Source organism: Sinocyclocheilus anshuiensis, unplaced genomic scaffold (assembly GCF_001515605.1).
Source record: "Sinocyclocheilus anshuiensis isolate Anshui unplaced genomic scaffold, SAMN03320099.WGS_v1.1 scaffold20, whole genome shotgun sequence".
NCBI classification, from domain to species: domain Eukaryota; kingdom Metazoa; phylum Chordata; class Actinopteri; order Cypriniformes; family Cyprinidae; genus Sinocyclocheilus; species Sinocyclocheilus anshuiensis.
The window spans coordinates 2,420,301-2,444,863 of NW_015558646.1; the positions used below are offsets into that span (position 1 = coordinate 2,420,301).

General features: G+C 36.7%; 3 protein-coding genes and 1 pseudogene across 4 annotated transcripts in view; 2 read left to right on the top strand and 2 right to left on the bottom strand.

Moving 5' to 3' along the window:
- Positions 1–8,594, top strand: part of LOC107680979 (glutathione reductase-like) — an 11,388-nt gene extending 2,794 nt beyond the window's left edge. Inside the window, exons 4-13 of the mRNA XM_016477086.1 lie at positions 1,759–1,828; positions 2,899–3,046; positions 3,199–3,253; positions 3,695–3,794; positions 3,882–3,968; positions 4,121–4,288; positions 5,236–5,347; positions 5,831–5,962; positions 7,188–7,321; positions 7,450–8,594. Coding sequence (XP_016332572.1) covers positions 1,759–1,828; positions 2,899–3,046; positions 3,199–3,253; positions 3,695–3,794; positions 3,882–3,968; positions 4,121–4,288; positions 5,236–5,347; positions 5,831–5,962; positions 7,188–7,321; positions 7,450–7,599 — 1,156 coding nt within the window. The 3' untranslated portion in view covers positions 7,600–8,594. The remainder of the gene's footprint in view (positions 1–1,758; positions 1,829–2,898; positions 3,047–3,198; positions 3,254–3,694; positions 3,795–3,881; positions 3,969–4,120; positions 4,289–5,235; positions 5,348–5,830; positions 5,963–7,187; positions 7,322–7,449) is intronic.
- Positions 8,595–9,598: 1,004 nt separating this feature from the next.
- Positions 9,599–10,744, bottom strand: hnrnpa0l (heterogeneous nuclear ribonucleoprotein A0, like). The gene has a single exon (XM_016477096.1). It carries the CDS (start codon positions 10,672–10,674, stop codon positions 9,778–9,780), a length of 897 nt encoding a protein of 298 aa, XP_016332582.1. The 5' UTR covers positions 10,675–10,744; the 3' UTR covers positions 9,599–9,777.
- A 1,175-nt stretch (positions 10,745–11,919) lies between these two features.
- On the bottom strand, positions 11,920–14,615 carry LOC107680980 (heterogeneous nuclear ribonucleoprotein A0-like). Of its 2 annotated transcripts, XR_001633214.1 has the most exons (2): positions 13,723–14,615; positions 11,920–12,038 (listed from the first exon to the last, which is right to left on the bottom strand). XR_001633214.1 is itself a non-coding variant. In XM_016477087.1 (1 exon), exon 1 carries the CDS (start codon positions 14,545–14,547, stop codon positions 13,819–13,821), a length of 729 nt encoding a protein of 242 aa, XP_016332573.1. In that variant the 5' UTR covers positions 14,548–14,615; the 3' UTR covers positions 13,150–13,818. The 2 variants fall into 2 exon arrangements, 1 of the variants encoding a protein (XP_016332573.1); XM_016477087.1 differs by lacking the exon at positions 11,920–12,038 and having other exon boundaries at positions 13,150–14,615.
- A 1,310-nt stretch (positions 14,616–15,925) lies between these two features.
- LOC107680944 (protein Spindly-like) overlaps positions 15,926–24,563 on the top strand; it is an 11,551-nt pseudogene continuing 2,913 nt past the window's right edge.

The window sequence follows — 24,563 nt, forward strand, 5'->3', positions numbered from 1 at the left end:
ATCTAAATGCCACTTCAGATGCAGCTTCTGTGTTGATTTAATTTGCTTGGTAACAGCCCAAATGACTTATTATTCGAATTCCCTGATTAAATGTAAGAATTTGACTCAAACGATAATGGACACTTTTAGAAAAAATGGCTTTATAAAGGTAAAAATGTCCATAAAATGCAAAAATCAGTTTAAACTTATTGGAAAAGATGAATTTCTATCAGTATGAACTGACCACCACACAGAATATGAAGAATATTAAAAACATTAGGAGTCAGCTGTCTTCGGCAGTCCTTAAGGTACCAGCACAATAACACACTCAGCAAAATATCGTCTAATTATCGTTATCGATAAAATCCCATAAAATATCAAGATATAATTTTTTGTCAATATCGCACACCCCTAGTGTGAACATAACCGTATTAAGGACTCAAAAACAGGACTGACAACCGTATTCTGCTGCTGCGTGAACGTGGCCTAGTACATGTCAATAACCAGGGTTTGAAATTAATTTTATCACTCACCAGTCAATTTGGCTGCTAAAAAATTTATCAGCCATTTAGAACTATTAGCCAAACCAAAAATATCATTACATATCAGTAATAAACCAGATCAAAATCACTGCTTAGATTTACATTTAAATTATTATTAAATCTGATTCTAAATCATTAATAGGTTTTCAGTTTTACTACAGTCAATCACTTTTATTAATTCCATAAAAAATAAAATAGAAATAAAAAATATAATTCTCCCCAATTCTCTTAAAAAACAGCATTTCTTTATTTCCAAATTTAGCTCACATCAAAATCATAATAGTTTACTGATTAACACGTTGAAGATTAGTGGGCTGGCTGCCAATTCATGAAGTGATGAGCTGTTCCTAAGGCTCCATTCACACCCACAACGAGAAGTCTAAGCTTAATATATAACATATATTACGCATAGATTCTATTCAAGCAACAAAAAACAAATGCTTTCTTTTGTTATTGTTGGAGGACATCATTTATGAATCATAACCAGCCAAATTGGCTAGAGAATTGATATGTGTTACCTGTCACGGTGGGTTTTCACCCACATTTGGTGATTTAGCTGGTTTTAATTTCAAATTATGTTTATAATATACCAGTAAACATTCTGTTATTACTGGAACAGTATTTGCCATTGAATTCTATGGGAATTTGCAGTTCACATATCAACTATTCACTTCTAAGTAGTATGCATTTTAAATACCCTTTCTATGTTACTTATTTCAAGCACCTATTCTCCTAGTAATTAGTTAATAGTAATTAAAAATAAGTACCTATTCTGTTTTTACTAGTAATTAGTTCATAGTATTTAAAACTAAGTACTAGTAACATCAGTAAAGATAATGGTTTTTAAGGGATACATGTAATTGGAGCTTGCCATAGAGGATATTGTTTCTGCAAGAAGATGTGGTAATTCGTTTCACAAAAAGGTATTTTTTGCTCTTGTGACAGTTGAGGATAGTCAAGTTCCCGCACGCTCTGATTCATTACAGCTTTCAGTATTTATTTTGCTTCCCTTTTGTGGTATATAATATCAGTACAGCTTTAAAGGGGTTATATGATGCGATTTCAAGTTTTCCTTTCTCTTTGGAGTGTATGTTTCTGTCAGACACAAAGGCATGAGGTGGAGTAGTTTGTTGTAGTAGTAGGTGAGTTGTAGAGAGTTCAGCTATCAGGATTTCTGTGATATGACAAAGCTGAATTAATAGAATAAAGGTCACTCTTTGGGTATGTGTATTTTCAGGCTCATTAAACGTAAAAGGGATGCTTACGTTAGTCGCCTGAGTCAGATTTACCGGAACAACCTTGACAAGGTAGGCTGCAATAAGCTACATTTAAATCAGCAAATTAAATAGGAAGTGAAAAGTAATTTGTAGTAAATACAAAAAAAAAAAAATCTTAGATTTTTTTTAAACCAAAATTCATGGTTTTAAGTGGTCATATCATGAAGAATCTAATTTTCTTGATCTTTACAGTACTAGTACTACATTGTACTATGACAGTTTTACATAGAAATATTAAAAGTATGTCAAAAAAAAAATTCATATTTAATTGTCAGAGACAGGGTGGAAAATTTTGCCCCTGAAGCATATTGCTAACTGAGTATATACTATGTGTATCTCGAGGGAGAAATTAAAGGGATAGTTGACCCAAAAATGAAAATTCTGTCATTAATTACTCACCCTAATGTCGTTCCAAACCCGTAAGACCTTCAAATTTAGATATTTTTGATGAAATCTGAGAGCTTTCTGACCCTGCATAGACAGCAACACAACTGAAACGTTTTATGGCCCAGAAAGGTAGTAAGGACATCGTTAAAATAGTCCATGTGACATCAGTAAACAATACTGTTTTGGTACTATGATGAATAGAGGCAGATACTGACCCGGAAGAGAAGAAATCACTGAATAAAGTCGTTATTTTTGTTTTCTTTGCGCACAAAAAGTATTCTCGTAGCTTCATAATATTGGCTGAACCACTGATGTCACATGGACTATTTTAACGATGTCCTTACTACCTTTCTGGGCCATAAAACGTTTCAGTTGTGTTGCTGTCTATGCAGGGTCAGAAAGCTCTCGGATTTCAACAAAAATATCCTAATTTGTGTTCCAAAGATGAACGAAGGTCTTACGGGTTTGGAACGACAAGAGGGTGAGCAGTTAATGACAGAATTTTCATTTTTGGGTAAACTATCCCTTTAAGTAGCATAATGAAAATGCATGATATGACCTCTTTAAACCTTTAGAATTGGTATTGATGTGCAGATTAAGAAGTTGTTTGTGGTTGTACACAGAGCATAATGAAAATGCATGATATGACCTCTTTAAACCTTTAGAACTGGTATTGATGTGCAGATTAAGAAGTTGTTTGTGGTTGTACACAGGCCAAAATTGAGTCCATTCATGGCTATGCAAGGTTCACAGATGATCCTGAACCTACTGTTGAAGTTAATGGAAAAAAATACACAGCTCCTCATATCTTAATCGCCACTGGTGGCCACCCGTCCACTGTCAGTGAGAATGATGTTCCAGGTGATCTTATGTTTGTTCATTAAAAATGTACCTTATTCTGCTTTACTTATCAATGCATCCTTATTATGTGCACTTGCCATTAATGTGATTTTTTTTGTACTTATTTTCATCACTTGTTTGACAGCATTTTGTTAATTTCAATGTTATTGCAGGAGCCAGTTTAGGCATTATCAGTGATGGATTCTTTGAACTTGATTCTTGCCCTAAGTAAGTGATTGATTGCTGATTTTTACTTATATTATTGTATTTTCTCCTTATCCTAAAATAACCGATCACTGTATCCATCTAGACGTAGTGTGATAGTTGGGGCAGGATATATTGCTGTGGAGATGGCTGGTATCCTTTCCACTCTGGGGTCCAAAACGTCCATCATCATACGACAAAAATGTACCTTATTCTGCTTTACTTATCAATGCATTCTTATTATGTGCACTTGCCATTAATGTGATTTTTTTGTACTTATTTTCATCACTTTTTTGACAGCATTTTGTTAATTTCAATGTTATTGCAGGAGCCAGTTTAGGCATTATCAGTGATGGATTCTTTGAACTTGATTCTTGCCCTAAGTAAGTGATTGATTGCTGATTTTTACTTATATTATTGTATTTTCTCCTTATCCTAAAATAACCGATCACTGTATCCATCTAGACGTAGTGTGATAGTTGGGGCAGGATATATTGCTGTGGAGATGGCTGGTATCCTTTCCACTCTGGGGTCCAAAACGTCCATCATCATACGACAAGGAGGGGTAAGAGCCCCGCTTATTGTCACCTGGCTAAATGCTACTGTCATGCATATCCCAAAGTAAGCAATGACTGTGTTCTTTCTTTTCAAGGTACTGAGGAACTTCGATGCCTTGATAAGCTCAAATTGCACGAAAGAATTGCAAAATCATGGTATTGACTTATGGAAAAATACTCAGGTAACTAGTAGTGAGTATTATTAAGAAAGGTATTATGTAGCTGGTCTATCTTTCCAGTATGATGTATCGGTTTGTTTGGCAGATTTTCAGTTACGATCCCCCCAAAATATATCTTACATCAGTATATCTAAATATTCTGATATTGTTCACAGGTGAGGTCAGTGCAGAAGACTGACAAAGGCCTTTCTGTTACGCTGGTGACAAAAGACCCTGACGACAAAGATGCACAGGAGAAGTACGACACCATCCATGAGGTGGACTGTCTGCTCTGGGCTATTGGCAGGGAACCCAACACCTCTGGCCTCAATCTCAGTTCAATAGTAAAACTGAATTATTTTTATTATAATTATTAGTATTAGAATATTATTAGTAATTAAAATAAATACCTAAGAAGCTTAAAGGTTTGTTACAGGATTATAAATTAAACTCTATCGAAATCATCTGTGGTATGTTAATTCCCAAAGAATGAAAATTCCTCACTTTTTACAAGCTAGAAAAGCTATTTTTACAGTAGTGCACTTACAATTGAAGCTTATGGGGGATGAAACTGCATATATTACATGTAAAACATATATCATGTTATATATACATATAAATATATAATTTTGGACCTCACAATTTTTAATCAAAATGTCATAAAATCGATCTTCCAGTGAATGGTCAGACTTGTGGTGATGTATGCAGAACTTCTCCAATCATTTAGTTAGTTTAAACTCTGTCCATGTCTTGCAATCAAGCTCTCATTCAGTTCTGACTTAATCCAATCAATGACAGACTGATAGAACCAAGTCCCTGCCCTACAATTTTTTCTTTTATCAATAATCCATTTTACTCTGATGTACGTTACAATATGGAAGAATAGATCTGTTGCTAGTTCAGTTAATTTGTAACTTCAGCTATGATATACGTTACAATGAGACTAGTGTGCTAAAATCTTGCCTGTGCAAATTTCTGCGGACAAGAATTATTTTGCTAATACTTAACTAGCAGTTCATGCAGCTAGAACGGTAGAGACATACACAACTTTAAAAATTGAATGAAAAATTGCCCTCTGGAATGCTTTGTCACATAGTGTACGCACCATTTTTGCTTTTTACAAACTGAGGCATCAGTGAAACATGCCACAGATGCTGTTGATAAAGTACAACTGAACACAGAACATTATTTTAAACCACAGAAGCTACACAAGTAGTATAGTATTCTAAGCGTTATCTTTGCACTGTATCAGTTGGTGATAAGACTAACAGTTGGATGTATTGTTATCCAGGGTGTGAAGCTTGATGAAAAGGGGCATATCGTGGTGGATGAGTTCCAGAACACCACTCGTGCAGGTGTCTATGCAGTTGGGGATGTTTGTGGGAGAGCTCTTCTTACACCTGGTATGGTTTCAGGATCACATCCTATGGAGAATTTGTTCCTACATGCATTGAAATCTTCTGGGTGTTTTGTTTTAATACATAAAATAGCTCATTTTTATACACTGTACTCTGTTCCGGCATGGTATTCATTAATAACACTCAGAAACCAATTAAGTAAGAGATGTAAAGTCTTAAAACAATTCAATAAGCTTAAAAGATCATGATGCACGTTGTGCAATTCAGTCTTCCTATGATTCAGTTGGTTTATGTAAATAACACCTTTCACATTGTGTTTAAAACAACAGATCCTCCATACATGAGGAAGTTGATTTTGTGCATTTTTTGTTACTCTAGCGACATCAACTGGTCAGAGTAGATTGGACATGCTTACCATTTATCACACTTTTTAAAATTAAATAGTTTATCATTTGTTTGATGGGAATGTATATTCAGTTTTTTTTCTGATAAGCTGTTGTTGCTTCCTGTTTTTGTTTGTATGGACAGTTGCTATTGCTGCTGGCAGAAAGCTTGCTCACCGGCTGTTTGAGGGCAAAGCAGACTCCAAAATCAATTATAATAATATCCCTACTGTTGTGTTCAGCCACCCACCTATTGGCACAGTGGGACTAACTGAAGGTGAGCTTATGTACAAATAATGCTTCCTTACAGTATCTTGAAGATCAGACTCCATATGTAGCATTATTATTTTAGCATTCTTTTATATACCATTATAACATGTATTAATCTTTTAGTTTTAGTCATTTTTATTGTTTTTTTATTGCTTTCATTTTTTACTATTTTTATATCTATCTTTTAAGTTTTTATTGTTTTCTATATAGATTTTTTTCTGCTTTAGTTTTAGTAATTTATTACTTCAACATCAACATTATTTCAGTTAGTTGCCAAGGAAACATTTCTAATTTTCATTTTAAGTTTTTCTGTTTTGTTTTCTCTGTACTGAACATTTACTACAACAGGGTCCACATCTATCTATCTATCTATCTATCTATCGCTCTAGATCTCTCACACTCTTCCTCATATTTACTTTATATATTGACACATGGAGTTGCAGACAAAAACATTTTAGATAAAAATATTCTAGATACCCTTTTGATGATAAAATAATACTGATACTAAAAATAATAAGTTCTTATGTTAAAGCAATAAGGGTCAGATTTACAAACCCTTGTTTGGCTTTAAAAAACTACTGTAAGGTTTTACTTAAAACAGTTAAGTTGTTTTTGCATCTGACGTTATTGCATATGCATTTGTAGGAGTTTCCCTTTCAGATGCAAAATTTATTGGAAGAGAGTATTTAAAGGGGTCCTATTATGCTCTTTTACAAAGTCTTGATTTTGTTTTGGGTAACTAAAGTTGAAAAAGTGAAAAAGCATAATAGGACCCCTTTAAATGAATCACGGTGATTGACTAAGGTTTGCAATGGTCAGTTTACTCATATTTGTGCCATTATTTAACACCTCAAAAAAACATATCGTAACCCATTTTGAACCTGTGTTGTTAGTGGATTCCACACACCTGATTATCATCAGCTCTGCTTCTTTTCAACTGTGCTAATTTGTGCTGCTCTTGGTAGATTGCATTGGTCATTATGGAAATGATCCTGCTGCATCTGTGTTCTTTTTAATTCCTGTATTGTCAGTAGATCACTAGCAAAATTTTACACTTCCATCAGTGCTTTTATGGGATTGTGGACACTATTTTGCCTTGTTTAGTAAATCTGGCCCCAAGTCTGCATGTAGCATGTCCTAATGTGTGTTCAATATACTGACTGACTGACATCTTAACTGATGGGTTGAACTACCCTTACAAAATATATATATAAAAAAAATATGTTTTGTAGATGAAGCAATCAAGACCTGGGGAAAGGACAATGTGAAGGTTTATACCACTTCTTTCACCCCCATGTATTATGCCATCACCACTCGAAAGAGTCAGTGCATTATGAAATTGGTATGTGCTGGCAAAAATGAGAAGGTGAGGTCATAATCAGTCCATCGATCATAAATAAGTTGAAAATATCAAGAAGGATCTTGAATAATATATAATTTTATTTTAACATTTTGGCATTACATTAAGTCATTATAAGTCACTTTTCTTTTTAGGTGGTTGGTCTCCATATGCAGGGTTTTGGCTGTGATGAGATGCTTCAGGGTTTTGCTGTGGCCATTAACATGGGAGCTACTAAAGAAGACTTTGACAGAACCATTGCCATCCACCCGACGTCCTCAGAAGAGCTAGTAACACTGCGCTAATCAAGTGTTCATATTCCAAGATGAAGCTTTGTTCCAATCTAAACAATAAAAAATACATTTTCTTTGACTATTCTCCCACCATTAGTATTTTGTAATGACAAGAAGCATATATTTGGTTTGTTATATCTCTGGGGTCATGTATTATCGCCAGTGATTAAGAAAGACACTACTACCGTTCATCAGGCTGTGTCTCTTGTACATTGCATTGTTGTACCCCATCGCTCCGATTTTTGACGGGCATTATTTTTTTGATTGGAACAGGGTCAGATGAAGGTGAAATTAAATATGTTCATAGTCAAACTGTTGCTTTACCTTTACATTTTTGGAAGGTTGGATTCAGAGAGTTGCTTTCAGTAGTAGAGGGTAAGTAGGGCTTACTCAATATATGTAAAATAAAATTGTGGATATACAGAGTTCAGCACTTGGGCATAGACCCTGAATACATTTACAAAACAAATGTGTGTCTTTTTGTGGTTAATTGATCTTTTCTTATTTTCTGTATTGACATTGTCAATATACATTTAATAAACCTGTCACGTTTCATAAAAACTTATATTGACATAATTTGTCAATTCTTCTAAAGTTTAAAGTGTGTTGCATGTATAAGAGGCATTAAGGGCTAGGGAAGTTATATAAAGCAACTGTTCAGAATGACATGTGACACTATGATTAAAAACTTCTAGTGTTGGTTGGTATTAGCAAATATTTTCTTAGCATTTACTCAGCTGCTTCCATTTAACATTGTTTTACTACGAAAATAGAGGAATTTCAGTTACACTTATATGCATCTTCCTTCATCTATGGGGTTTTAAATAAAAACAGATTTGAGGTTTTATATGAACATGTTTGGCTGTTGGCTAAGTTTGGTCTCTAAACACCATCTTTTTATGAGATGTGGTGGTGATTCAAAGGCTGTATTAATCAGCTGATATTTTGAAAGGCATTAGCAGATGTCCATTTGGAGTAAATTTCATTTGCAATAAAGTTCTCATTCACATAGGCAACATAGAACGCATTGAAAAGCTCATATATCAACCTAGTTGTGTGCTTGTCATGTTACTTTTAAAAATTGTCTACACTACCCGCCAAAAGTTTCGGATTAGTAAGACTTAATGTTTTTGAATTAAGTCTCATACTCAACATGGCTGCAAATTAAACAAGTAATAACATGAAAGAATTCAGCTTAAAATAACTTTTCTAATATAGATTTTAAAATGTTTTATTAAAAGCATGGATGCAACGCCAGCATCCATTACTCCAGTTTTCCGAGTCACATAATCCTGCAGAAATCGCTCTAATACAGTGGTTTTCAATCCTGGTCCTGGGGACCCACCGCTCTGCATATTTTGTATGGCTCCCTCAACAAACATACCAGAGATCACCAGCTCATTAAATGAGAGCTCCATGAACTCAGCTGAGTGTGTCAGAAAGAACACATACAAAATGTGAAAACCACTGTTCTATTACACTGATTTCAGAAGTCAAAGTTTACATTAAAATATATTTTGTGCAAATCGTAACACATTTAAGAATTCCTCTGAGCCTACACATTGCATATTTCTGATTAAATGCATCAAATGGCTCATTACATAGTACCCACAATACTTGAGGGAATGTTTGCCCAAGAGCTTAAAGACATCAAAACCTGAAAGCATTATGAAAAGATCAAAGGCACATTTGAAAATGGTTGGCATCGAGAATTGGAGACAACAAGGACCAGACAGAAAATGTTTATGAAAAAGATTTTTTTTAATGGTTAAAAGGCTTATGGCCACTGTTGGATCAAATTAAATATACTTAATACAGTTTTATATTAGGAACGGTGTAATACCATTAAAACAGAAATTAAGTTACATTTAAAAACAAAGAAGGTCATGAAGTGAAACAATGAGCTGCTTAATTTCATTACCCCTGAGTTTCATCTCAAACGATAGACAAGCAATAAACCTAAAACAGATCATACAGAAGCCTACATGGTTTTTACCAGGCTTGACTTGCGTAAACATGACTACTTCAACCTAAACAAAGAAAAACGCAACGCGTGTCTGCTGGTACTGGTAATGGCACAGAATAATTCTCATTTAAACCCAATACCAAATAATTCGTTTTGAAAGTCCAGTGTCCAAATAGTATGCGTAAAAAAAGCGAAGTACGGCTTAAAGAGTCACATTAGTGCTTCTAATATCCACCATAGCCACCTCTTCCATATCCACCACCACCACCACCGCCGCCTCCTCCGCGTGGGTAGGGCCCACTGCTCCTGCCGGAATAGTAGCCTGCTTTCATAGCGCCGTAACCTGAAGACTGCTGTCCATAACCCTCGCCGAAGTCGCTGTAGCCATTCCCGTTGCCGTATCCACCGCCCGTCTGGTCGCTATAGCCTCCTCCGTAGCTACTTTGGCTATCGTAGTTGCCAGCATCGTTACCGTAGCCGCCGTTCTGATAGCTGTAGTCGCTATAGTAACCGCCTCTTCCGCCGCCATAACCGCTTCCCCGGCCCATTCCTCGGCCTCCCCTGCCGCCGCGACCGCCGGCAGTTTGCATTTCTTGTTTGGTGAGAGCCTTCTTCACCTCCACCTTGTGTCCGCTGATCATGTGGAACTTCATGACGACGGCTTTATCGGCAGAGTCGTTGTCTTCGAAGTAAACAAAACCGAAACCTCGCTTTTTCCCGGTGTCTTTGTCGGTGATGGCCTGAGCTTTCTCGATGACACCGAACTGGGAGAAATACTCTTGGAGGTGTTCGTCCTCGATGTCGTCTTTCAGTCCCCCGACAAATATTTTCTTGACCTTGGCTAGTGCCTCCGGTCTACCGGCGTCTTCCCGGGCCACCGCTCGCTTCAGATCCACGTTGTTGCCGTCAACGACATGAGGCCTAGCTGCCATGGCGGCGTCCGCTTCCTCAACGCTCGAGTACGTTACAAAGCCGAAGCACCGGGAGCGCTGCAGCGGCTGGTTCATCACCACCACGCAGTCGGTCAGCTGTCCATATTGTTCAAAGTGTGCCCGCAAGCCTTCGTCGGTTGTTTGGACGTTCAGGCCGCCAACAAACAGTTTGCAAAGCTGGTTAGTCATTTTCTTACAATGGACGTACTGATTAAGAACACGCGGAACGGAAGAAAGAAGTCAATGCGTTAGAAACGCGGGGGCGGTTCCATTTGTGCGCGTCAACACATACGTAGTGGACTCTGATTGGATAAAAAGTAAAGCACTTAAATCAAACCCATCCTTAATTAGCAAGACGCATTGTAGCCTGGAACTAGAATCAAAGCTAATTTGTGAATCCATTCGTTTTGGGTTTAAAAGCGTATGTTTGTAGTTAACACGTTAGTTAATGTGTTATATGTAAACTTGACAGCAGGTACATTTCTGCTGCAAATGCCATTCTACTCTGAATCCAGGAAATATCCTGGAAATATCAGGGAATTGAAAAAGTGCCGTTTTTTTTTTTTTTTACATTTCTATTGTAAAAAAAAACACTTTCTTGTTATACTCAGTATTGTAGTGTTTATTTTGCTGCAAATAATCTTTGAGTGCAATTTATATAATATATTTTAAATCTCAGTAAGTGTCCAGTGGTAAATTTCCAAAAACTAAAAAATCAGGCGAAACACACACACACACACACACTATAACTATGAACTTTTAAACCCCCTTACAAAGTTAAATCCTGTCTTAAAACACTGGATTACAGGCATTTTACAAGTTTATGGCCTGTTTACCATATTATGATGGCAATTCATAAGCATCTTGGTGAGCAAAACTACTCTACACAAAGCACAAATGTGTTTTAGTGATTCTAAAAAGTCTAATATATTTTTATTAGAAAAATAGTATATTTTTGTGGAATAGCCTGGAAGCACTATGAACAAACTCAAGTTAACTTTAGGCCTGTTTAGGCCTCAACTAGGTATTTATGTCTTACACTGATCACTTTTTGGCACAATTAAAAATGATATATGTGATGTTTTGATGTGTAGTAAAGTAGGTCACCTAGGCTGAGGGACAGTGCAACTTTATCATTCACTCAGTGTTTATAGGTTTATGCGTTTGTACCATAGACTGTATAAAAACAGTTTGTACACCGGTTACATGAAGATATATTCCTTAATCCAATTAAAGTGTTTTGTGGAAAGTTAAAGGATGCCACCATTTTAAAACAAGCTAGCCAATTAATAAGGTGACTGGTGGTAGTAGTGAGAGTATTGGGGATTACTGAGGAGTTTCCTAGGTGAGAGAAAGAGCAGGACACCTGCAGTAATATATTTATATATACATATATTTATATTTAGAAAACACAGGTTAAAAAGAGACACTAAAAATTCCATGTCTTCATTTCATCAGTCCATTATTAAAATCATAACTACTCTGTGGATTGTGTAGATAACCAAACTCCATGGCCACAGTTGATGTGGGCAGAGTCCGGCATCCAAGGTCACCTAGGGAGGAAGACAGGAAGGTATTGGGGATTACTGAGGAGTTTCCTAGGTGAGAGAAAGAGCAGGACACCTGCAGTAAGATTGTTGGTTAAAGATTATTTAAAAGTGTAAGTTTCAAGCTACATGGTCAGATGTTTGGCTTTGTTGCGGTCACCAATATGGTCTGATTTTTGTATATGCAAGATAAAACAAATTTGATCAAGAAAAAAAACATCCTTAAAAATGGCATATCAAGGCCCTAATAAGCCGCGGTGTTACAAACCCAAATTCCATCGCACCAGTTCATGTAAAGTCCACTTGACTTATGGATGGAGACTAATTAAAAACAACTTAAGGAATAAATATAATCCATTTATGAAAAAAATTGCAATACTTGACCAACACGTAGTGAAGACAGGTTGATTACATACCTAGATCGCAGGATGATATCCTAATGAGATATTTCAGTCTTAGAAAAAAAAGCTTTCTTCACAGTAAGAGCAGTAAAATAATCATACAGGAAATACAGTATGTTAGTCTTAAATTAATTCAAACTACTTTTCAAGCTTAAGTATATATGGTATATATAAAGTGAAGAGATCAGACATAAGATCACATACCAGCTAACACACAAGATTGGCACTGCTATTGCTTGTTCCATGCACATAATCCACACACACACGAAAGAATCATTTCAACAAATTTTTTTATTAAAAATGTATACAGTTAATATAAATATAATCCATTTATGAAAAAAATTGCAATACTTGACCAACACGTAGTGAAGACAGGTTGATTACATACCTAGATCGCAGGATGATATCCTAATGAGATATTTCAGTCCTATCACAATCGAACCCAGGTACTGAACAGGTTCCCTGTACAAACAAACTGCTACAGCTATTTTGAAGTACTGGAATAACTGAAAGAACACCTATATTTGGGAATCAAGAGTAAATAAACCATAAACACTATATAAATATATATACTTATATAGCACTGAATGTGGGGCAGTGTTAGGTTTATGTCAAGTAGTAATGCAACTACATATATATATATATATATGCTTAAATGACTATCTCAGGTGTGGTGGAAAGCCCTTAGTTAAAGTCTTATCAGCCAAAACGCCGTCTGAAAGGATAATTAAGCTGTGAAACTTTTATTTAAAAGTAACATACAATTGCATATCAATGTTTAACAATACTGGATTTATCTGAAGACATAATATACAATACACAAGAGAATGTTGGAAGTAAATGATGCTCATACAGCGTTGAACTGAACTCCATTAATGGGTTTCTGCGCTGGTTTACAAAATAAAAGAAATAACGTAGCCTAATCTATCCCATCATGATAAACTAGTTTGGAAAAACTCGTGGTGGGTTTTATACAGACGAACACAAGCTCAAAACTGCATGCGTTAATCCCCCTCTCCCCCATGACAATAGGCAACAGTTTATATAGAAAACAGGTCTAAGTTACTGAGAATGCATTTTGACAACAAATCGCCAGTGTTGAACAAAACTGAATTTTAAAACGAATGAGTTACGAACAAATCGCATCATAAAAAAGAAAACAGCCAGGGCCAACTTTGCTGCATGCCCTAAAACGTGGAAAATAAAATGATATATAATATACTAGAACGTGTCCTACAACTAAAGCTGGTCGAGCAAGTCAGGTTTCTGGGAAGAGATCTTCTTCCTACCTGTGAAGAATTGAGGTCTTTAAAGGTATGCTTTCACAGTGTCCGCCATCTCTTGCATGGCCGGGTGAATGAGCCCAATGTGGAAACCGAGAGAACTTAGGAGGGGAGGAGGAGGAGGGGGGCAGCTTTCCGAGTCTTTTTCCAACTCGCTTTAGTAGCCTCTCCGCCATAGCCACCCCCGTAGCCGCCGTAGCTTCCTCTCCCGCCGCCGAAGCCATTTTGATTCCTCCCCATACCTCTAACTCCTCCTCTCCCCCTGCCGCCCCGAGCTCCGCCGGAGGCCTGGATCTCTTGTTTCGTGAGCGCTTTCTTGACCTCCACTTTGTGTCCGTTGATCATGTGGAACTTGAGCACGACGGCTTTGTCGGCCGAGTCGTTATCTTCGAAGTGGACAAAGCCGAACCCACGCTTCTTGCCGGTGTCTTTGTCGGTGATGACTTCGGATTTCTCGATCATGCCGAACTGCGAGAAATACTCGGTGAGGGTGTTCTCCTCGATGTCCTCTTTTAAGCCCCCGACGAATATCTTCTTGACTTTGGCGAGAGCTTCGGGCTTCCCGGCGTCTTCGCGAGCCACGGCTCTCTTCAGCTCCACGGTTTTACCGTCTACCACATGTGGCCTGGCGGCCATTGCTGCATCAGCCTCCTCTGCGGTGGAGTACGTTACGAAGCCGAAACAACGAGACCGCTGAAGTTGATCGTTTTGGACCACCACGCAGTCCGTTAGTGAACCGTAGTGTTCAAAATGAGCGCGGAGCCCATCGTTAGTTGTTTGGACGTTCAGGCCACCAACGAAAAGTTTGCAAAGCTGCTCCATTGCTGACATATCGTTCCACTAGACCGCCGTAACGACTCTACTGTGAAAGAAAGGGCTTTTTTTTAAAATGACTGTCGTCATGACGCAGTGTTCTCTCCTGCAGTAAGACACGCCCCTTCGCTGGAAAAGGCGGGCTTTGTGGAATTGTCAAAAAACAAAATAAAAATCACATGTATCACTGAATTTTAAATAGCATTTTTAAAAACCACAGTTTCTAACATATAAAATGTCAAATAAAAAACTACCAATTTGTATAAATGTGAATGTCAAATTAAAATATAATTTGAATTTGAATTTGAAAATAAACTTAATTTTAAAATTAATTCTCAAATATGCATCTTGTTTTCTACAATGCAGTATGTAAAATTAGTTGAATCATTTGTAATTTATGTTATAGCACAGAATGTGAAAGTCACTTCAAATAATGCTAACGTTTTTTTATCATAGGTCTAAAACTGACATTCAAACCCATAGGCTATGAATTTTTGGAAGGATCCCATCTAGAAACTGCTTATTCTCTGCAGGGTTTTAGAACTAGAACCTAAACAGCTGAATTTGCTCCACATTCAACATTCACATCTGAGAAAACGAATACAGATATCTGGAACTAACAGTTAGATACAATAAAAAATATGAAAAAGATAGCATGTAAAAGACAGAGAGATTTGCTATGAATTCACATTTGGCAGTTTCTAGGGCACTTGTGTCACTCTTCGTAGCATTTTGGTGGACTGAATAATTTCTAACACTGTTATCATCCTCATCATAAATAGTTAATGATGGCAGCTTTATTTGTTTAAAAATTATATATGGTTCTATTGATTACAGTGGTAACATGAAATAGTTAAACAAACCCTATTTTAATGTATTTTGATTATTTATATTCACTCATGTAGGCTATTGGCCTATATGTACACACACACACACACACACACACACACACACACACATATAGCCTATATTTTTTTCTAGACAATGTGAGGCCGGTGGAAAAGTGTGACATCACAGCAAAACTTGCTTGCTAACTAAAGCTGAATTTTATTTGAAAATTGGCTGAGTTTCATTGAGAGGACAGATGCATGACTTATCCACTCCGCATTAGCAATAAAGATCTGCATAACAGATTAAATGTCTGGAGCCAGCACTTAACAGATATTTGGTGACACTTAATGGTGATGGGTGGAGATTGTGTCTTTGTATGAGAGTGTTCTCACCTTTTAATATGCAAAACACATCCATCGTCTAAGTGTGAGATGAGGTTTCAAGCTGTTATGGCTGCATATTTTGAATTGACCTAAAGACTTTAGATATGCAAAATGGCTAACTGTATACATAAGGACACTATTGCATACTAAGGTAGAAATGCATTACTTTTGGCCATATCCAAATGGCACAAGAAGTATGAGGATGTGATTCATGGGTTCTGTTTACACCTGGTATTTAACATTTACAAATCAGGTCACCCAAGAGAGATGTTACCAGGTGTAAATAGGGCCATGTTGTCTGCCAACTATTTAGAAACTGAAAGCCAAGAAATTTGGAACCGTTGACAACGTCCCCAGGAACCCTATGAATGTTGAGTGATGTGTAACTCCTTCCACCCTCACACTTCCTGAAGTCAAAAACAAACTCAGTGCACTAATGTCATTCCAAATACTTCATTCCTATATTCTGTTTCATAACCATTGTTTATTACAATGTCATTCATACCAAGGGCAGGACTTTAAACAGACCCTCACAAATAATTAAATGCAATTTTGCAAAACAACTAAAATATTATGAATGAAACTAATACTTTTATTCAGCCAGAACACATTAAATTGATCAGTAACAGTACTGTTACTCAGTAACAGTAAAACATTTAGCTATAATGTTACAAAATATTTTTTCCTAATAAATACTGTCCTTTTGAATTCATCAAATAATCCAGAAAAAAAGAGCATAAGGGGTTCCATAAAAAATATTAAACAGCACTGCTGAGACTTCTTTTGAAAACATAACATCCAATCATTATTAAAAACCACCATAACAGTTTTGTGTATTATACTAGATGTGTTTGCTTAAGAAAGGCATTCTCAGTTAAATGTTCAGTTGCAACTCATGTTCCTTACTCAGTTACGTTTTCAAGACAAAAATACTAGCTGCTTATAGACTTTTGCTGCTTATAATTTCAGGTAGACCAACTGTACATTTTTTTGCAGGTCACCAGAAGCACCATGACTTAAAATCTCCCATCTCTTTGGACATTTTACTGAGCTCAGGGTGTACATACGCTTCTAGCTGAATTTTTAGCAAAAGACATGCATTGCAGTGAAAGCATTCATTCTTGAGAAGAAATGTTTTATCCTTCACCAGTTTTAAGCAGAGATGCCCAACCCAGGGCCACCTTTGATTTGGCCTGCCATGCCATATCACAAGAGTGGGCCAAAAATAAAGAGACATTTTTTTATATATAAATGTAGTAAAAGGTTTGGGCACATCTGATCTAAATCAGTGATTTTAATTATATCAAGTATGACCACTGAGTGGCGTTAGAGAGACTAGAGAGCGGTGTTTTGTGAAGGATTGGAAACCTCCTGTTTTCTCGCGATACGTGATTGACGACTGCTGCAGAATTCAAACTAGCCGCTCGAGTTCCCGAGTAGGGATGGGCGATACCCCTTTTTTTTTTTCGATACGATACCGATATTTTTCAAGGCAGTATCGTCGATTCGATACTTCTGCACTAAACTTTTAAATTATGAAATTTATTAAATTATTAAATTACTAAGAGTAAAATGGGTAATGAAAACCACTTAACTTTATGTTTAAAACGCATTTTAAACCATTTAATCCCAAATTTTTCCCAGACATGAAAATATCCAAATGATGTGTCATTATTAACCCTTTGAAATAATCAATAATTTTTTTATTTTTTTTGGAAAAGTGTGAAAATTTGTATTTTATGGTCAGTCACAATTGTAACCGGTGGGATCATGTGTATACTGAATTAACATATTTCTGCAGTCTTAAAAATTGTTATATATCTTAGCCCAGCTATTTTAAACTGTTTGATCACATTCTAGGGTTACTATTATGCATAAAAAAAACCTTATACAACATTGATAGGAATACTGAGATCAAATACAAAAAAATACAACCACCAACATATTTCAAAATTGTAACTTTTTTGTAACATATATCATCACATTTTTATATTAGTGCTACCAGTATTACAACATTAATATTCTAACTTATTTGTAACATTTGAACTTTTGATTTAGTGCAATATTTTGTACTGCCATGCCATTAGGGACTGCCAGTGAATGGCTGTTGCATGCATAAAATGCAACCTTTTTATTCTGACAGTGTATGATTTCTATTAACATTACAGAATAGAACATGATCAATATTATCTTTCAACGTTCAATTTAAATAATTGTAATTGCACAAACTATGTAGGCTACAATTTCAATTTGTTTATTGTGAAATAACTCAAACATTTATGTTTTTTTTTCTGTCCTCTGATAAGCATTGTTCAGGGCTGCCATTCCCAAAAGCTTTAATGCTTTATTATGATACTTTTGGGAAACGCAGCCCTGTTTGAATGCACTGTCAGCAGTAAGTGAATGCTCTCTGTGATTGATTGGTTCTGTCTTGCAACATTTGCGTGTGTTCAGATGAGCAGGAAAATAGTTCTATCCTACACAATTACTACTCGCTAACAAAGGTTATTCGTCCAATTCGATGCATATTGTACGCATTCTTCTTCTTATTATTATTTTTTGTAAGATTTCATAGAAATAAGGAATGTCAGTGTGCCCTTGGTGCTGAAGTGTGACCTTGTCTTGCAGGCAACTTTGGAGCAGGAGCTTCAGGAGGCATGATACAAAGAAGAGCAATTACATTTGTCAACACCACCCTGCAAAGACAACTACAGAGACTCACAGAAGAGAAGGAAGAGAGAGAGAAAGAGGCAGTGTCCTGCCACAATGCTTTGGAGGCATGTCAATAAGCATTTTCAAGTAAACATTTTAGAAAAAAAACATGTATTTACACTACCTTTCAAAAATGTGATGACGGTAAGATATTTTAATAGAAGTCTCTTATGGCTCACCAAGGCTGTGTTTATTTGATCAAAAATACAGTAATATTGTGAAATATTACAATTTAAAATAACTTTTTGTATTTTAATATATTTCCAAATGTAGTTTATTCCTGTGATGGCAAAGCTACGTTTTCCAGCAGCCATTATTTCAGTCATTCGTGTCACATGATGCTTCAGAAATCATTTTTATATGCTAATTTGGTGCTGAAGAAATATTTTTTACTGTTATCACAGTTGGTGGCAATTGTGCTGCTTGATATTTTTTTGATGATACATGTTTTTTTTTAGGATTGTTTGATAAATAGAAAGTTGAAAAAACATGGAATTCTGATGCACACTTTCTTTGCTGATTCAGTGAAAAACCTAATCAAGTCAAATATATATTTTTTAAAGATCTAAAAAAAAAAAAAAAATTACATTATTTGTTCTACTCAATGTAGAAAGCTCGTGAAGCCAACCAAGACCTTCAAATCCAGCTGGAACAGGTGTTGCAGCAGGCACAAGATCCAAACAGCAAAGGCAATTCCTTGTTTTCTGAGGTACATCATTAAGCATTACTTCTACTACTTTACTTATGATATTTATGTCTGCTAAGAGATTTCATTATAACTCGAGCTTAATTTTGAGAGAATCTGAATAACATTTTATAATTCCTATGCAATACCCTTTTTTGGTTAAAAAAGGCAGTAAACCTAGTAAAATTACTATAAACTGTTAATATTAGGGCTGCCCTCGACTAAGGATTTTTCTGGTCGACTAGTAGTCGTTCATCTTATTTGACTAATCGCACGTTTATTAAACCATTTAAATCATTATAATGATCCTTTAATTGCCTACAAAGCCTAATAAGCGCTCAAGCGCACGCATAAAGCTTGCTACAGCGCACCGCAGAAGCTATGATTATGAATGTGTCAGGGAAAAACAGTAAGGAGGCTGCATTAACATTTTAATAATTCACTGATAAACAAGTGCTTTCTCGTCATCTCCACTGTAGTGGATGCGCCTGTATGCATGTTTCACACGGATTATTACATAATCTGAGAATATTTGTTTTACATTTGAATTGGTTCATTTTTAAAGTAGACATTTCACTATCTATAGATATATTTTTAATGTCTGTAAGGCAAAGATATACTCGGAGTTTCGCGCTCAAGGTTACAGACCAAGACGGCAGAAAGCGCATCCTGTTTGCTTTCATTATTTTGCAAAAGCGCGTTTCGTTGTTATTCTAAGTGCACACAAATAAATGTAGAGTCTTTACAGATTTGAAAGATGTATTACTTTTATCTGTATGACCAAAAATTAAGGAGTGTTTTAAGAGCAAGTGAGCGCACCGGCGCCTCCATCTGTCCTGCAGCGAGCGGTACTGTTCAGCTTCCACACTTAAAGTGCCCCTATTATGCCATTTCCAATATTGCCTTTCATGCAGTGTGTAATGTAGCTGTATGTGAATGTAAACGATCTGCAAAATTGTAAAGCTGAAAGTGCACGATAAATAAAGTTATTGTCTCCCAAAATATAGAATCGACACTGAACAGCTGAAACGAGTCATTAGAAATTAGAATCCCACTTCCGTGACGGCTACACGTCACGGGGTAACACATTTGCATAATGTGCGCCTATGTTCTACATTGGCGGCCACGAAAAACTTGACCCCGCCCACAAACACGTCATTCTACTGACGACTGCTTCTTTAATCACGGGGAGTTCAACGCGGGATTCACAAAACGCTTGCTGTTGAAAGATGGATCAGTATCCTGTTTATTTGGACCAGCTGCTCCAATGTTTATATTTTCTGTAGAGCATTCAAAATGCAGAACTATTGAAATAGGTGTATCGTTTCCGAAATGCGCTGTACGCCGTAGACCAATCACAACAGACTAGGCCATCTGACCAATCAGAGCAGAGCAGGGTCACGGACAGGAGGGGTTTAGAGAGACTGAATCTTTGAACTGCTTCGAACGAATTGTTTGAAAATCTCTGGAAAATTAGGTGATATAAAATGCATATTTTGAGTAAACAAAAGCGTTTTTTGACCTTGCATGCATGTAATCCTATTGTAGGAGACTCCCAAAACAATATTAGGAACCGTAAAAATGGCATAATAGGAGCACTTTAAACAGCGCACATTTCTCTAGGTTAACATTAGATTGAGCGGCCATGTAACGTTGCTGCTGCTTACATATTTCAGATGATAAGCCGTATTTGTGGTGGATGAATGATAGGCGAGCGTTTGGATGTCCTGCCGCATGTACTGTAACTGTGACTTCGCCAATGTGGATTTTTTTTTTCTGCGGCTAATAAAATTTTGGTCGACTAACGATTAGTCGACTATTAGTGGGCAGCCCTATTTAATATATAGAAATGGCCATTACTAAATGTTTCATGAGGTTATACTTAAATTCCTTTGTGCCATGACACAAAATATTTGGATTTGCATAGGTAGAGGACAAGAGAGCAGAGATGGAGCAGCATGAAACGACAGCATGAGTCTCTTCAAAAGCAGCATGCTCTCACCAAGCAACATATGCACTGCATGAAGGTAAATAATGTTTTATGAGAAATGTTTTACATTTTATTTAAGTTTTCTCACAAAATAGTTTTCCTTGTGTCTGCTGTTTTAGATGCAGATAGCCACCCTTATGCAGCTCCAGGGCAACAGGGCCGACCCAGCACAGCTTGAACGATCGCAGTTCATGTTATCTGAAAAGAACAAGGAGATAGAAAGCCTGATGATGAAAGTAAGAGAACTGGAGAAAGAGAAGGTGAGCTTTGCATATTACATTCAACATAGAAATTAAACATATTACAGTTTGAGAAACTAATATTATTAACTCTGTCACCAACAGATGACTGTAAAAGACCAGCATCCACCTGCCCCCTCTAAAGAGGGCAGACTTATTACACAGACCTATTAAAAATGCAACTTTCGAATTCAAAGTAAGTGTTCTCTCATTAAAGGGGTCATATTATGCTTTTTTAAAGATCATTATTTTGTGTATTTGGTGTAACAGAATATGTTGACATGCTTTAATGTTAAAAAAACACATTATTTTTCAAATACTGTTCATTATTGTAACACAAGCCACGGTTAAGACAGCTCTCTCTCTCTCTCTCTCTCTCTCTCTCTCTCTCTCTCTCTCTCTCTCTCTCTCTCTCTCTCTCTCTCTCTCTCTCTCTCTCTCTCTCTCTCTCTCTCTCTCTCTCTCTCTCTCTCTCTCTCTCTCTCTCTCTCTCTCTCTCTCTCTCTCTCTCTCTCTCTCTCTCTCTCTCTCTCTCTCTCTCTCTCTCTCTCTCTCTCTCTCTCTCTCTCTCTCTCTCTCTCTCTCTCTCTCTCTCTCTCTCTCTCTCTCTCTCTCTCTCTCTCTCTCTCTCTCGCTCGCTCGCTCGCTCGCTCTCGCTCTCCCTCTCTTGCTCTCTCTCACTCACTCGCTCGCGCACACACACACACGATGCGCAAAACTCCGCATTTGAACAGTCAATAGCAAATACTTAAACTAATAACAAAACAGTACCTGATTCAGAAGCGCCAGATTGTCATAGCAAAGTCAGAATTACCTCCTCTCCTAGGTTCACGAAACGGTCGTCCATAAAATGCATTGCTGTTCTGTTGTAAGTAATCTTAAAGATTCCTAAATTCCTACTTTCGGAAGGCCAAATAAAGTGCTTTTGCTTTCGCCTAGAAACACACAACGTCTCCCTGACGTGGCTGCTTCAACACTAACTGCGGTTACTGAAACCACGCCTTCTTTCTTTGCATGAACATTTGGGCGGCATTACGCAAATATTTCCACATAGTGAGGTAGATATGTGGGGGCGTGTTAGAACGAGCCGTTTTAGGTGGGTGTGGCAGAGTCTTAACTTTGATAAAGAATATCTCTTTGGTTTTGAGACTTTAGTCTTTGCAACTTCAGGGATCTTATCTATGCACAATCAGCTTGTAACACTCCAAAGAGAAAGGAAAACTTGAAATCGCATCATATGACCCCTTTAATTATTTGTACTGGTGGTGTTACCTCAGACCCTTTCAAAGCAATTATGACATGTATGTGTATAGGAAGGATGCAGAGAAACTGAAGGACGAGTTGTCTATGGCAAGAATGAAGGCTCTCTCTGAAAGTCAGAGAGTGTTGGAGTTGGAAAGGAAACTCTATGGCACAGAGCAAGCACTAAAACAAAGGCACAGTGACAATATGAGGCTCCAAGTCAAGCTTGAAGAACTAAAGATGAAATATACACCTAATGGTAATTTTTTCTCCATCTCTGAACCTTAGTTTTCTACATAAACCAGTTTAGTGTGTAATAGAGTGCAACAGTTGGGTTCCGAATGTAAAAATTCCTTTCGTTTTCTCCAGAGGAGAATTGATTTTTAACAATAACTTATAAATCTAAGTCTAAGAGTGACCTACTGTGATCTACGAGGATGTTAATCATTGGTAAGATGATGCAAGGAACTTTGCACCAATTTAGAATCATGACAAGCAAATTTAAAGTAGTTTTGGGCGATATGGTCATTTTTCATATCGTCATATCGCCAGTCCGTGAGATCGCCGATAGACGATATTATCGTGCATGGGTGGGTGGGGGCAAGAGAGAGACTTCCTGTACTTGTCATAGGCTATTACATAACTATTTGGTGTTTTAAACTGAGTGCACAAGAGAGAGGGAGCACCACGAATCTAAATAATATACTTTCAAACATACTGATAAACTAACATGTTTAATACAAAAATATTTAAAACAGCTAGTTTATATACAGGGTTCCCACGCTTCTTGAAAGTACTTGAATTTCAGACATATGGATTCAAGGCCTGGAAAGTACTTGAAAACAAACATAGGTCCTTGAAAGTGCTTGAATTCGATTTGAAATAAATGTTGTTTATGGCGCTATTTAAAAAATTGTCCTATTTGCATCAACGAAAATAGTTCCAAATATAGTAACAGCTGAGCCGCTGCTCATCTCTAAAAGCAAACACAGTCGAGTTTCATTAATTAATGAAAGTGCGTTTTTGAACGAATCTAGTGAGTCGGTGATTCATGATTACCCATACATAAAGATTTCATTCCTGAATGAATCAACTGTTCAAACGAATCAATTGAATGAATGATTCAGTGATAAAATCAGTGACGTACCGCCACCTGCTGGTGGATTTAGTTTCATTTTTAGCGTATAATTTCAGTTATTTAAATCATTTAATATTTCTGAATTCAAAATTTGATATTTAAAACATTAATCTCCACATAAATGTATGAATTTAATTGCACTCATGCCACCTCACTCCAAAGGGAGATATTTCGTTTTTAAAAAATCTCTTTTGCAAGAACTACAACGAATGGCTCGTTTGGACTACAGCGTTGCTTTCCGGGGTTTTTGTGATGTCACAAAGCGGCCCATTAGAATATCATTAAAATAAATCCCGCCTATGGAAATTTGAATGGTTGGGGGGTGGGGAGGGGCGAGGTCGTGGTTAGAACACTTGGTTGAGTGCATCAGACAAGACGACGAAGAAGAAGTGCTGCTGTAGCCTCAAGTTTTAGCAAGTTATTACACATGCACCTGAATAATTATGTATGTAAATATGTTTGTCACAATTATGAAAACGTTTTTATAAATTGCTGACAGTACATTACTGGACAATGATGTAATCTGCAGAATTTGCACTTCAATTATGAGACTTGTATAAATAAATTCAACTGTATAACAGTTTCACTGCAATTCATGTTATAATGTTAGAATTAAAGAACAATAAACATAATACATATTACCGTTGCACTTATCTGTACATAGTAAATTCTGTTATTTTTCAGCGAGTGGGGGGGTTTGCCCGAACTGTATTCAGAAAAGCACGGAAAACAAATAACATTTGCTAATGGTTGCCTGTTACATTACAGTACATAAAATTTCACTTACCACATAAACAGAGTTAGGAGAGTTGAC